Genomic DNA, 15,863 nt, shown 5'->3' with positions numbered 1-15,863 from the left:
TCTCTTTTCTGAAGCTTTTACTCCCTAGCAAATGGAAGGGGTACAGTGACTCTATTCAGCATCTATCTGTACAGCTGCATGTTTGTAATAGTCATCATAGCATTCACAAATATCTTGAAACTGCTCTTCCTACATGAAAATATCAAACTTCCTTGAAATAAAGAAACTTGCAAGGGTTCTAACAGGTCATCAATAGAATACATTGGTTTTATTCTCCAGATGGCAACTGTGTCAGAATGCAGAACTACAGGTCCGTCACCCTGGTTTTGTACTTGTGGATGTGCTTTCTGCCAGCAATCATTCTGCACCGTCATTTATGGTTGACAAGCTTGCCACTAGAAATTCCAAGTAGGTTTCCACAGCTGGCACCTCCCAGAAAAGCTCATTTAGGTTGATTTTTGAAACCAAAGGGAACATAAGCAGAACAAAAAATGTGCTGTTACGAACAGCACAAAACATTTCCTTTCATTCATGATAGACATCCCTGCACAGTCAACATACTCTGAACACACACAAACAGGAATTCCCAGGGACAAAGTGCATTCACTAGGTACTCCCATCCTCTGCCCCTTCCTCCCAATAATTTGTTTTGGGAGGGATGGCAGAGGTATATGGTGAGTGCATTTCTAGAACCCCGCGGTGGCCAGCACCGTATTACATGCAAGCCATATTCCAGTGTACCCACTACTGTGGTAAATTTCTGGATTTCAGGCTTGAAATCCTTAATTAGGTTATGCTAGCTGCTGTCATAAACAGCTTGAGGAGGCAGTACTGAAAATGACATACCTGCAGCATGCTAGGAATTATATATTCATATAATCTTTAATAGCAAAAGCCTAACTATATAAGGAGGAAGTTACAGTTGTTTGCTCCAAAAAGTAATGGCCATTTCTTAGGAAAAACGTAAACTTACGCAAAGGTATTAGTTATGCTGAATTAAGTATTAGTTCTTGGAATTCAATGTATATTGATGAAATATCTTACTTGTTCATGTAGAGCAAGATATGTTGATCACTGATTTGTGCACTGCTTGTTATCACTGTCTTAAGATCATTTAAAAGATGTGAAATATTACTGCATCACTCAGAGCTCTCATATCTGGGGTGGCAGCTGCTCCTCTGTACTATCTGTGCATGCACGATCAGATGATAAAATAAGGAAGTTAGCTAATGTCCTTCTGTTCTTTTAGTGGTACAAACATTTCTTTAAAGTTTTAAAATTGGTAAAGACAGAGGTGTATAAAGCCAGGCCAAGGGGTCTCTCAGGTAAGTCCCATTCAAAGGATTTTCTACACTATATATATCCTCATTACACCATGTGCAGCATATTACTAAATCCTAGGGATGTGAATCGGAACCGGAATCGGTTCCGATTCACATCTTGAATTTTCCTTCATGCGGTCCGATCGGGTTTGTTTTTTTTATTGGCTGCGCCCGAGCCGATAAAATAAAAACCCACCCGACCCTTTAAAACTGCTCCCTTAGCTTCCTCCACCCTCCTGACCCCCCAAAAACATTTTAAAATTACCGGTGGTCCAGTGGGGGTCCCGGGAGCGATCTCCTGTCTCGGGCCGTCGGCTGCCACTAATAAAAATGGTGCCGATGGCCCTTTGTCCTTACCATGTGACAGGGTATCTGTGCCATTGGCCGGCCCCTGTCACATGGTAGGAGTAATGGATGGCCGGCACCATCTTTAAAAATGGCACCGGCCATCCATTACTCCCACCATGTGACAGGGGCCGGCCAATGGCACATATACCCTGTCACATGGTAAGGGCAAAGGGCCATCGGCGCCATTTTTATTAGTGGCAGCCGACGGCCCAAGAGCGGGAGATCGCTCCCGGGACCCCCACTGGACCACCAGGTAATTTTAAAATGTTTTGGAGGGGGGGGGGGGGGGTCGGGGAACCTAAGGGAGCAGTTTTAAAGGGTCGGGGTGGGTTTAGGGCTTGTTTACGTGTGCTGTTTTTCCCGCCCTCCCCCAAAACGATAAGAGAACCCCATGAACAATTTAGTGGGGTTTTCCTATCTGTTTCGGGGAGCCCTCGATTTCTGACGACTTTGAAAATATCGTACGATATTTTCAATCATCAGAAATACGATTCACATCCCTACTAAATCCTAGAAAACAGAGCACAACTGCAAGTCTGCAGGCAGCGCCATGTAAAGCAATGGCATTTCCTCTGGGCGCCTGTGGAAATCTGAAACTTTGGATTTTTTTTATAATATCTCTTTATTAGTTTTTCAATAATAAACAACAACAGATCTTAACAAAAACTCTAAAGTCTCCCCCCCCCCCGCCCCCCACGCTATAGATCAGTTGTGAAGGAAGTGTCCAGTACTAGTGGCATCTCTGAATTCAGCACGTACCTTGTGGAACATATTTATCTTGTAGGTGAATAGGCAAGGTCCTGATGTAGGCATCCCAAATTTTCCCAGACCCATGCTGGTGACCCCACAGTGAGTCAGGTATTTAGAATACCCACAATAAACCTTCACAGGATAAATCTGCATGCATTGAAGACCTGGTATGTAACCATTATCTCATGCATATTCATTGTAAAATTGGGACACCAGTAAAGGTTTGGGAAGCCCTTACTCGTCTCTACATCTGCACTCCCCAGAATCCTATGCTTATTACTTTCCATAGACTGATTTACTAAGTTTACTTTCCATAGACTGATTTACTTTTATTAATTTTCTGAAGTTACCTGACAAGGTTTAGACATGTCCCTGTAGTCAGTCAGTGAAACAGTTCTCAAGGATTAATTCCCTGTATTCCAGCCAACTGGAGTGCTTGGCATGTTCTATTTAGCTCATAATACCTTATGCATTTCAACCTGAAGGCATACTTCTGTTTACTGTGCAGCCAGTCCATACAACAGATCTCACGCAGTTACATATAATACTTTAGCAATAATTCATTTGATCAAGTTCCCTGAGAAAGGGACTGTCATCACAATTGAAAGCATGCAACATAAAATAGTAAAAATACTAGTTGACCTAACAAAAAAAGTATCACCTTTGCCCAAGTTTGTCTGTTTTCTTTTAACAAGTTTTATTTTTGGCAGGTTAACATAGCAACCCTGCTCTATTTTCCAAATAAAATCACAGAACTTTAAATAGACATGGTTTAGGTGATTTTGCTAGTGAAAGTTGACATGTTTATCCCCGTTTATCCCTTTCCTCCCTCCACCCCCGTGTCCTCTCTTTACTTATCCTCCCTGCTTCCTAGCAAAATTTCGTTCGATACATCCACATGTAAGTTAATTATTTTAAGGTTTTTTCATCAGCCTCTTGCAAGGCATCTGTATAATAGGAATACTTTCTAATACCATGTTATTTATTGTTCTTATATGTGCTCTTATATTTATTTGTTACTTAAAAGTTCTTCGTTATATGTAATGCTTCCAAGCAAGTTTAATTGTTCTCTGTAAACCGATTTGATTTGCATACAATGTAAGAAGATCGGTATATAAAAAACCAAAAAATAAATAAATAAAATGTCTGTACCATTACCCTGTACAACTACTATTCAAGTTAAATACTTTTAGACAGCCTTCAGTGGTTTCCACTGAATACTTCCAGATGAGATCCTTAAGTTTTGTGTGTGTCAGGTCCATGAACATAGCCTTTGGGGAAAAGCAGAAGTGATAAAAGAGACTGCACTGCCATAGCCAAGTTCAGAGTGCATTACTTACCAGCTGCTGTTCTACAGAAGGGATTATATCGTTATGTCCATATATGATAGATGGGTTATACTGACTGAAAAGGACTGGATAAAACACCCTCTTTCCTAGAAGTCAAAACCAAAGAAAAAAAATGGAACATTACAAATATGCATTTATTCAGCGGTATGTTCTGGATAATTCTGTTCAAAAAAGAAAAAATATTTCTACTGTTTTCTGCTTGGATTTGTCAGGTGATCAGATAGTTTTCTTTAGTGTGAGTAAATCGTCTTGGGTAACAAAAGAAAATAAAAGAAGTTCTACGGCTGACAAATATTCTGGTAGCTGGCAGGATTATGCCACCTGGCAGAAAGCAATAAGCACAACAGCAGCAAGAATACAGCTGCAGCCAGGAGTGAGCTACCAAACTGGGGCGCTGACCAAGGCTGGTTCATACATCAAGAGAATAATGAAACAATCTGGAATAGGCAAGTGGAGACAGCTCTTTGTTATTTTTATCTTTGCTCTTATTCCTGAGGCAAGAATTATTCAATCAACAATCAGGTTTTGGATACTAATGGGAAGATTTTAAAAGGGCTGCGCGTGTGCCCATCCCGCTGCGTGCAAAGATATGTGCTATTTTATAAACTATATGTGCAGCTTATAAAATACTCTGTATTCATGTCTACAGCTCTGTGCTCACATCTTATATGTGCTGGTTTGCTACAGCTCCTTGTTAGGTGCAGGAGGGAGAAAGAGTAGGGATGTGCAGAGGGTCGCCATATGTTGCATTTGGGATTCATATTCGTCGGGGAGCAGATACGTTGCATTCGGCAAAGGTGCCCCCCCCCCGATATGTTTATACGTCAATTCTTATTCGTTTCCCGGCTAAAATTAAATTAGCTGTAACCCCCCACCCTCCTGACTCCTCCAAGACTTACCAAACCTCCCTGGTGGTCCAGTGGGGGGTCCAGGAGCCATCTCCTGCACTCAAGCCTCGGCTGCCGGTATTCAAAATGGCGCCGATAGCCTTTGACCTACTATGTCACAGGGGCTACCGGTGCCATTGGTCAGCCCCTGTCACATGGTAGGAGCAATGGATGGCTGGCACTATCTTGTGCTCAGGTCAGGAGGGTCCCCCAAGACTTGCCAAAAGTCCCTGGTGGTCCAGCGGGGGTCCGGGAGCGATCTCCTGCACTTGGGCTGTCGGCTGCCAGTAATCAAAGTGGCGCCGATAGCCTTTGCCCTCACTATGTCACAGGGGCTACCGGTGCCATTGGTCAGCCCCTGTCACATGGTAGGAGCAGAAGATGGTGCCAGCCATCCATTGCTCCAGCGAGTTTTGGTAAGTCTTGGGGGGGTCAGGGGGATGGGGGGTTTGTTTAAATTCACTCCTTTAGGTGGCTGAATAATTCAGCGAAGATTCGTTGTGTTCGTGTGGAATTGCGATACGTTTCACTTCCCCATGAATACAACGAATATGGCCCTATACGTTGCAGATTACCAATTTGTAGGGAATGAATGCACACCCCTAAGAGAGAGTCTCTCTTTAAATTGGGGTGAGTTTTTGGGAGATGAGTTGGTGTTGGGGGGGGGGGTGTTAATGTTACAGACACATTCAAAAGTACTGATGTCAATTTTACAATGAATACCTCTGAATGTCTCTCTCCTAACAAGGAGCTGTAGTAAACTGGCATGCATACCATATGCGTGCCGGATGAGGAAAATTAGGGGTTACATGCGTCAGTGCTGGCCCCGCTTCTGGAAAACCCATGCCCTTTCCGCCTACCTTTTCTGGGTATGGTGTTCCTGGATATTTAAAATTCACATAGCTCCCGCGCAAGCCCAATTTTCAGCATATGTGGGCCATTTTTGCACGCGCAAGGCTTTTAAAATCTACCTCTAAGGGCTTAAGATTTCAAAGTAACTCAAGAACATTTATACAGAGCTGGTTCACAATATTTATATATTTCTATGAGGGCTCAGCCCAGTAGGACCCTTTTTGATTACTTTGGGTGTAGAGGTTGTGATTTAGGAAACAGGTCCGTTTGGGGCTTTTTAAAAAAAATAGTATGGCTACTTAACCAACTATATTCTTTGAATATAGCTAGCTAAGCTCAAAGTTATCCAGTCATATGTGGACGATAATTTTTGGATTGCTCTGAGACAGGCCTAAAGTTATCTGGTCAGTTTAGCTGGATATAGCTGAAAATAAGCTAAAATGGCCAGATAAAGTTAGTCCACTTCAGAAAGCCCCCAGAATACCTTGTTTTTTAATCCATCTAAAATGTAGTCAGATAAGTGACCTAGATATTCAAAAGTTGACATTTAGCCAAAAAACTTACAAGTTAACGCCTTTGAATACAGACTTCTGGATATTTAGCTCACCTTTTCAAATGACAGTCACTGTGGCATACAACATAAGTGCCTACCCAATGAGTTTATAATCTAAGTGGGTACCTGAGGCAAAGGGAGATGGAGTGACTTGCCCAATGTCACACAGAGAAGTGGGATTTGAACCATGGTTTCTCAACATACTGCTCTAACCATTAGGCCACTCCAAATAAGTTTTCTGCACTCCATTACCGCATGTGATCTTTAAAATGAATGTAAAGGTCTATAAATTGACCAGAAGCCTCAGGCTGAGAATATCTACACAAAATGTTTTGGGACATGTGAGAGGAATATGATGATTTTTGAAATGGGTATTTTTTTTTAGATCCATGAATATGTGTATCCTGGAAAGTAGGCTCCATTAGGTCTAGATCATGGATGGCCAACTCCAGTCTCGAGAGCCAAAAACAGGCATGATATAGATATGCATACAATGGAGGTAGTGCATACAGACCTATCTCATGCATATCTTTACTGGTTAACATAGGTATCTTTACTGGTTAACCCCATATTTACTTATCCAAGTTATATCGACCTGTTCTTTGTAAGACATTTACTTGTCAATGTTATTGTTCTGTTAAAATGTAAACCGAATTGATCAGTAATTCTGTTATTGGAAAGTCGGTATATAAAAATGCTAAATAAATAAAATAAATATTCATTGTGGTTATCCTGAAAACCTGGCCGGTTGTGGCCGTCGAGGGCCAGAGTTGGCCACCTCTGCTCTAGATAGAACCTTTTGATTTTAAACAAGATTTTAAGATTGTGAAGGATACATTAGGTTACTAATGTGCATACCTGGCTGTGTGTTCAGTCTGCAGGAGTTGAGGAACTCTGCAGTAAAGTAGATGTCCACGTCACAGAAAAAGAGGACCACGTTGTTTCCCTTCCAAGCTCGGGCTCCCACGTCCAGCCCTTTCCCCCGGGAGAACTCTTCATTCAGCTGGATGAAGGTAAAGTTCCTGAAGTTCATAGATCTGAAAGAACAAAACACATTGGGAAGCTTTGAAAACATTAACTTAGCTGGAAGTTTTGTCACCATAGGGCTGATGTAATAAAACCCGCACTAAAATTGGAGTTAAATTTTAGCGCAGGTTTTACTAATGTGCATGTTAGAAAATGGGGTCTCTGAGGGATATTATAAGCTAATGGGATGCAAATCAAACAGGAGTTTAAAAAGTGTGATATCATTGGAGTTAAACTGAAAAATCTGCACTAATGCAGTAAAGCACTTTAAAAAGTTTTTTAAAATAAGAATAAACAGGTAAGTGCTTGAAGCTGGAAAGAATGTGAACAAAGTGACTTTGCATGCAAGACTGACACTGGGCATCCTGACTTGGACACGATGTCACACACAAGACCATTTGGGAAAAGTAGGCCAAGTGAAATCAGAGACAGAGGTACCAACAGCTGAGCAGTTTGCACTTTGGTGCTGTGCATCTCAAATGGCTGTAGTTGCCTGTTCCAGAGTCATTACCATTTGGTTTCACTTGGCAAAATGGCCTTGCATGTAAGATTGGCAGTGGGCATCCTGACTTGGACACAATCTTGCATGCAAGTCCATTTTGGTCACACTCCTTTCAATTTCAAGTGCTTACCTCCGTACTCCTGGTTTAATGCACTTAAGTGGATTTTCAGGTTAACTCCTTGGCCTGAGGTAGAGTCAATGTTAGCTCACATTTCTGGTGGCCATGCTAACCTTTTGCTGTGCCCTGCCCATGTGGTGGTGTCTTTCGACCAGACTGGGAGCAGCAATAGAAAAACTTTAGCCAGCAGAAAGATGAGTTTACGCCACCTCAGACAAAAGGTGGCATAAGCTCTCTGGGATTTGCACCTATATCTGAACAAAACATAAGCTCTCTTGAGAAGGCACTTTCAGCTGAATGGTATGCACTTTGTGTTGTGCATGCCGACTTTGAAGTACTGTCCAACTGTAGGTGCGTGTCCCAGAGAGCTTACATTGGAAATGTACCTCCTCCTGGGTGTAAGAATTACTTTAATACTGACTAGCTTGAAAATAAACAAACCTAAATTTATCTAAAAATCATCTTAATTACTCTTGCTATAAAGACAAAAAGAAAAGCTCTGAGTGTATTGGCTGACTGAATAAGAGAACGCTAAATAACAAATCCCTTGCAGCAAAAGAAAAAAACCTTTTCCATTTTTTTCCCTCACTCAGCCAAAATGACTGCGATATAGGACTTAATTCATTGTCCCCTTTCTTTTTCCCTTTCTCTGAGTGTTCTCCAAACAAAGGAGACCTACACTATATATGTAATTAATTAGAAGTCTCATTAGTATTTGATCCCTTGCCTTATATTAGCCACAGTGATCGACAGATAATGTATTGCTTAATTAAGCTCTGATGCATGAGTGCAATTCACCAACTTAAAATTAAACAGTATCCGATATGCTGACAAATAACAATTATTTATAATAACCTTGCCCCTTACTGGCTTGCCCTCATGAGGGCAGTGCAGTCTAGCAAATAGTTTTTCCACGTCACCATTTGTCATTTGAAGTAAACTTTGCTGAGAAGACAGAAAAAAAATTAAATTATTAAATATTTAAGTTACATTCATGACCTCTTTATGTCTCATACTCTTCATCTTCTCACCTGGATTGAGACGACTTTCCCTTGAGGATTCTACTTCAGTTGCTGCTCTCTGACATGAAGGTTATCTTTTCTCTCATACATCTCGCACAAAAGGCCATGATGATGGTGTTGAACTGCTGATGTCCCCCTCCTGTATGTTTCAACCTCTTCTTCCATCTTAATTGCACTCCTTTTCTTCCTTTGAGGCCAACTGCATCCACCTATAAACCCCACCTCCTCTCCAGGTAGCTGTCATTTATTGTGCCTTTCATAAATCCCCCTCCTCCTTTCTCCCCATAGCAACATAGCGAATGACAGCAGATAAAGATCAACATGATCCATCCAGTCTAACCAGCAATTTTTTTTTTTTAAGGGTAGAAGCAACTGCCTCTCTGTGCAGGCTATAACAAGCATTCTGTTAAGAGTAGTAACAACTGCTGCTCCATGTAGGTTATCCCCAAGCCTTCTGTTAAGTCTAGTAGCAACTGCCACTCTATGCAGGCTACTCCCAAGTTGAAATGTAAACTTTAGATGTAATAGTAAAGTCACCCCATTTGTTAATTTCCATTCTCTAGCCAGCAGGGATCCTTTGTGTTTGTCTCATGTCCTTTTGAATTCCACTTCTTCTGGGAGGGCATTCCATTTATCCACCACTCTTTCCATGAAGAAATATTTCCTGACAATGATCTTGAGTCTTCCTCCTTGGAGTTTCATATCATGATCCCTAGTTTCGCAGCTTCTGTTCCATCGGAAAAGATTCGATTTTTGCACATCATTAATTCCTTTCAGGTGTTTGAGGTCTGTATCATATCTCCCTTGATCCTCTCCCTTCTATATATATTAAGATCCTTCAGACTAATTTCATATGGCTTTCTGTATAGACCACCCACACCATTCTGGTTGTCCTTTTTATGGACCACTTCCATTCTATTCTTTTTGAGATGAGGTTTCCAGAACTGAAAGCAGTACTCCAGGAGAAGCCTCCCCAAGGATCTATACAGTGGCAATATCATCTCCTTTTTCCTGCTGGTTATGCCTCTTTCAATGCAGCCCAGTGTCACTCTGGCCTAAGCCACTGCCTTGTTACATTACTTTACCACCTTCAGATCATCAAACACTATCTCATCAAAGTCTCTCTCCCAGTTCATGCACATTAGTCTTTCGCCCCCTAGTACATACAACTCCTTCGGATTGCTGTACCCCAAATGCATTACTTTGCATTTCTTGGCACTGAATCCCAACTGCCAAACCTTCAACCACTTTTCCAGTGTTTCTAGGGCTCGTCTCATTCCCTCCACATCTTCAGGTATGTTCCCTTTGTTGCAGATATTAGTGTCATCTGCAAAAAGACAAATTTTACCTGCTAGTTCCTCCGCAATATTGCTCATAAAGCAACCGGTTTCAGAACAGATCCCTGAAGAATTCCACTTATCACTCTTCTTTCTTCAGAATTGGTTCCATTTACCCATGGATTAATTTGTAGACCAAAAGGAAGTGGAACTGTGGAGGGAGTGAGATGGGTGAGGCCAGGGCCAGGTTTGACCTGTGCAAAGGGGCGGAACCACACACACACACACACACACACACACACACACACACACACACACAAATCAAAGCCATGTTGTTGCCCTTGTCTCAACTCCAACATTCTCTGTTCTTCTCTGTTTCCTCCAAGCTCTGGGGGACCATAAATGAACCATACAACTACTAGCTCTCTTCTGTTTTCTTAGGGGAGCCAGAACTGATGTACACTGTCGGTTCTGCTCTACTTTCTCAGGTCCCAGAAAAAAGATGGCAGATTGCCATTCTGGGTTGTTCTGCTAGAAACTAAGCCCTTGGTAATGGACTCAAAAAGGGGTTGAATTAGCCTAAGTTTGAAAGTTGTGAGCAGTAACGTCATTCATCAAGACCAGGGTTGAAGCTTTGACAATTGGCATTACTGCTCGCAACTTTGAAACGTCTGCTAATTCAAACCTTTTTTGTGTCTGTTCTTTGCTCTGCAGCATCTGTTTCAATATCACCCCTTCCCTTTCTGTTCAGGAGGAGAAGGGGAGAGGGGGAACAAGAGAGGAGGAGCTAGATTAGAGAGCAGAGTGGTTGTTCTGTTCTCTTTGTGCTTCAGGCTCAGCCTCTCCTCTTCTCTTCCTTGCAGACTGCCTGAAGGAGAAGGGCTGGAGCAGCGTACCCCTGCTGCTCTGCCTCTTAAGCCTGAAATGAAGTGCCCAAACTACATTCTACCCCATTCCCCCACAAATTAAGCCCTGCATTTACCACTATTTGCTGACATCTGTCAGTCAGTCAATTTGTAATACATTCCACCACCTTGGGACTCATTCCCAGGTTTCTCATTTTATTTATGAGCCTTCTGTGAAAATTCTTATCAGATACTTGCTGAAATCCAAGTAAACCACATTGAGTGCTCTTCCTTGGTCCAATTCTCTAGCCACCCAATCAAAAACATCAATCAGATTAGTCTAACAGGACCTTCCTCTAGTAAAACCATGTTGCCTTGGATCCTCTAACTCATTGAAATGCAGATAGTTCATTATCCTTTCCTTAACCAGTCTCTCCATTAATTTTCCCACGACTGAGGTATGTCCTGTAGTTTTATGAAACAGGGTCACAACCGCCTTTCCCTAGTGCTGTGACACTTCTCCTGTGCCCAAGGATTTACAGAGCTAGTCTTTCAGTGGATCTGCCAGTACTTCTTGAAACTTCCTCAGTATCCTAGGATGTGTCTCATCTGCCGGATGGTCTTGTCCACTTTCAGGTTTCCCAATTCCACCCAAACACTATCTTCTGTAAATGAGGATCTATCTACCCCACTCTCATCTGAACTCTTGCTAGCCAGCAAAGGTTCTTCTCCAATGTCTTCCTTAGTGAAAACCGAACTGTAGCATTTGTTTAATATTTCTGATATTTCTTCATCTTTCTCCACATCTTGTTCCATGTGTCCTTTCAATCTGACAATGCCAGCGCAGGTCTTCCTCCTTTCTCTAATAAATAAAGCAGTTAGGAATCTATCAAGCCCTTGGAATCTATCAAGCCCTTGGAATCTATCAAGCCCTTGGGATCCTGCTAGGTACTTGTGACCAGGGGCAAATTGACCTATCGGGGCTTCGGACATGCCCCAGTGGGCCGGTCACCCCAATCACGTGATAAGTGTTGGTCACCGTGATTCTGTACTAGGCATGTGGCTGCGGCGACCAACAGTAGCCATGTGACATTTCTTGGTGAGCAGGAGCCTCCCCTGAGACCCTCCACTTAGTGCTGCTTTTATATTTTCCCCACGGCAGCAGCCCTGGTTCCATGTGCCTACTCACTGCACTTGTCCCGTCCCCCATCATCACCGTGGTAGTGGGAAACACTCCCACCGCCTCCATTTGTGCCCGCTCCAATTCTGTTTTTGCTGGAGGGAGGCAGCCAGCACATTTCCTGCCGCTGCCTCACCACGGGCTGAATGCTTACCTCCCATCTCCCACAGTTTTCCTCTGCGGAAGGCTCCATTCATTCTCATGCTCCAGCAAAAATACATATAAAAACAAACAGCTTCAGGGCTTAAGTGGCTTAACAGACCTCGGGCCTTCCCACACCAAATGGCCACCCCCCTCCCTCAAAAGCCCACTCAGACTCTCCTCTCTTGGGCCCTGCCTGTATTTTCCCTGATCAACAATGTAAGTAAAAATGTTTGTTTTACTTATTCACAAACAGAGGGGGAGAAAAGCGAACATAAATGAACATGACTGAATGTATGAGGCAGTGATGATATGTATGTCAGCATGTGTGAGCGTTAGAGTGCAAGTGTGTCAGCGAGCATGTGTGCAAGGGAGAGAATGACAGCATGTGTGAGTGTGCATGTCTGAGCATGTGTATGAATGTGATTGGACGGATGTTTGTGTGCCAGTGAACATGTGTGAGTGTGACAGGGCGAGTGTGTCAGTGGCATGTGTATGAGGGGAGAGTGGATGAGTCAGCATTTGTGTGAAAGTATGCATAAGACCGTGCGTGAGAGCATGTGTGTCAGTAAGCATGTGTATCAGACAAGCGAGCACATCAGTGAGAGAGGGAAACTATGTGTGCACATGAGTGAGCATATGAGTGTGTGTGACATGTGTGCTAGGGAACATCTAATTCATGACCCCCTCAAGGTGACTGGAATTAAAAGTTCCCAGGTATGGAGAACCAGGGATTTTTTTCTATCCTTATTAGTTTTAATTATTGGATATTATTTGATGTCTTTTTTTTTTTTAATATTTTATTGTTGTTATATACAAATTTTTGAAAATTTCCCTGAATTAAATTACTGGATTTTCTATTCATCAGCTGTTTTGAAATATATATTTTTTGTTGTGAATCAGAAGGTGGACCCCTGTTCCGAGGTAGAGTCAGTGCTACCTAAAAGGGAAATAATCCCCTTGGGTCTCTACCGTCGAAGGGCGAGGCCTAAGGCTGTAGCTGTTGTACGAAGACTTAACCCTGGAAGCTCGTGATCCCCCCAGGAGAAGCCCGTAGGGACCCAGCCGCTGGGACTTAGGAGACTTCTCTGAAGACTGAAGAAGGTCTGGATGAAGGTGCCTCCTGCGGGTCGTGGGTTCCAGATGGCTGGCGCCTCCAGCAGGTCGTAGTAGTCTTGAGGAAGGAGTCACGGATTAGTCCAGGGCCGGTCTGTGGTTCGGTACACAAGAAGGGTCGAAATCCAGTCCAAGGTCAAAACAGGAGAAGGGTCTTAAGCCAGTCCAGGAGCAATCAGGAGAAGGGTCGCAAGCCGTACCAGGGTCAAGCCAAGGAAACACGAACACCGGTGCAGAGGTCAGAAGCCAAGAGTCAATCCACGGAGCAGGGAAGCAGAGTGGGACAAAGAACCAGGAACCAGAAGCTCAGGAACAAACTCAGCCAGGAACATTGATACCAAGGCAAGAAATGCAGGAAGTTGAGGGAGGAGTCTCAGGAGGAGCCATGACAATTTCCTGTCATGGCTCCTTTAAGAATTCTCATCAGCCGCGTGCGCGGCTCTAGTAGAGCCAAGGGGGGGAGCCAGCCTGGCCGAGAGGAACCATGTGGCCGGGCCAGGCAGCAGCAGCGGCCGCAAGAAGGGAACCAGAGAGGACTACCTGCTGCTGCAGGAGCCCTCAGCAAAGCCCGACGCTTCGGGTAAGTTATCTTCGCCGCGGCCGTCGGCCTTTCCCTGGCTGCGGCTCACCGCGGCCATCGGCTGTAACATTTTTAATATAATTTTCCTATTGTGATTGTTTTATAGTTCTTGATTTTATTGTTTGATGTTTTATAAGGAATGATGGTATTTTCTGTTTTTCCATTGTTGCAATAAATAGAGTCTGACTAATTGTGATTTCCAGTTCAGTATTTGTCTGTGCATTTTTGTATATATTTTATGTTCCCTTTATTCTGTATTTGGTGAGGATCTATCTGTGTTCTACATGTATGGCCAAAGTGAAGTATTCACAGAAACTAGTCTGTAGTTTCTGTCTAGGGAACTATAGCAGCCTGGCTTGTTCTGTTTTCTTAATGGGAGGTAAATTGATGTTTTAGGGCCTGGTGTCATATTTGAAGTGTTGCCTTTTCATAGGTAGGGTTATAACAGCTGGAGAGCTGGCAGTTTGTGATATTTTCATATGGGAGCTTTATTCATGAGTTTCTGAGGGCTATACCTAATGCCATATAGGTTCCAACAGTCATTTTTGTTTTTGCAAGGGTTTTCTGGTTGGTGCTTAAACATAATATGCACATTGTTTTAAGCGATGTTTTTACCTCAGAAGACTATAATTTGAATTTCAGGTAAAATGTTATTATAAATGCATAAATTGTAATTGTGTTTGGGGAGGACAAGGCTGGGGGGGGAGAGGATTGCAAGGTTGTCAGACTCGCCTTGGGTTCCTAATACTCTTGCACCGGTCCTGGCTTTGCTGGCTCCACATGGGGAAAGCAAGGTTCCATCTGGAGCTGTGCTGCTGTACATCACTGACTCTCCCCACTTTCAGCCAGGGCTTAATTTTTTATTTTTTTTTTAAGACCAGGGAACAGCATGGCTCGCTTCTGGTTCCCCCTCCCCTGGAGTAGGTATGCAGAGTAGTAACCTGGGGAATCATAAAAGCAGCAGACTGTGTAATGCAGTCAGTGAGAATATGCTGGTGAGGTGGGGGGCAGTGGAGTAGTCTAGGTAAGCTATAGGCACAGAAAGGAAGGGGGTGAGTCAGGAGGAAGTGCATGTGCAGTGCTGCTGAGGGTTACTGTGAGGTGACCAGGCTGAGCTCTGAGAGGCTGTGGACCCTGTGGGTCTCCTGAAGAGTGGGGGAGTTGAGAAGGGTTGCAAATGGGAAAGGGAGGGGCTGCTGCAGGCTGGGGAAGGGCTGGCAGCAAGCAAGAACTTTACATAGTTATGTGGCAATGCTGGGGTGGGGGGCATTTACTGTGTGACCACGTGAGGAGCAGCACCACAACAGCAGAGAGTGTATATGCCTGAGAGAGAGATGCACACTCTCTTTCTTGCTGTCAGTGTGTGGGTCTGTTTTTGTGTCTGAGAGCAAGAGAATGTGTGAGTCTTTGTGAGAGACACCCACACACTGACAGTATGTGTGTGTGTGTGTGTGTGTGTGTGTGTGTGCGCCAATAAAGTTTCCTCAATCTGAAAATATGCCTGAGTAACTGAGCATATGTGTGTGTGCCTGACATTGATTGGCAGTGTGGTTCATTACTTGGCAATTGATTCAAGAGCTAACTGATTGACAAGAAATTTTAACATCATACTACGATATCTATTTATATATAAGAGATATAACCAAACTTGCGGGAGGACCCAACCAATTGAATGGATGGAAGGAGGACTAAAGCTCTGTGTGCTCAACCCTATTCAAGGATGTCCTCTACTTATTTAGGAAAAATATTAAATTTTATTTTGGAGATTTTTTGGCTCAGTTCTGCCAGGTTCCAGGTCACATGATGTCTTTCTAAAGGGTCAGCTGTTGAAGTATGCGCTGCAAGGATAGTATATAAGGGATTCAGGTACCCTGTGGGCCAGTTTTGAAAAAAAAATCCCCTGGGCTGATATTTTCCTGCAATCTGCCCTTGCTTGTGACCTGGATTGGCCACTGTTGAAAACAGGATACTGGGCTCGATAGACCTTTGCTCTGACCCAGTATGGCAAACCTTATGTTCTTATGTTAATTGCATTGACTATCTGGTTTGCATTTT

General features: G+C 43.3%; 1 protein-coding gene across 1 annotated transcript in view; it reads right to left on the bottom strand.

Annotated features, from left to right (window-relative positions):
* The window catches only part of CSGALNACT1 (chondroitin sulfate N-acetylgalactosaminyltransferase 1), a 331,308-nt gene that overhangs the window by 65,858 nt on the left and 249,587 nt on the right, over nt 1-15,863 (bottom strand). Inside the window, 2 exon segments of the mRNA XM_029601670.1 lie at nt 3,701-3,795; nt 6,860-7,038. Of these exon segments, the coding sequence (XP_029457530.1) occupies nt 3,701-3,795; nt 6,860-7,038 (274 nt within the window).

The sequence above is a fragment of the Rhinatrema bivittatum genome, chromosome 1 (assembly GCF_901001135.1).
Source record: "Rhinatrema bivittatum chromosome 1, aRhiBiv1.1, whole genome shotgun sequence".
In the NCBI taxonomy this organism is placed as follows: Eukaryota; Metazoa; Chordata; class Amphibia; order Gymnophiona; family Rhinatrematidae; genus Rhinatrema; species Rhinatrema bivittatum.
This window is presented reverse-complemented; position numbering and strand designations above follow the sequence as displayed.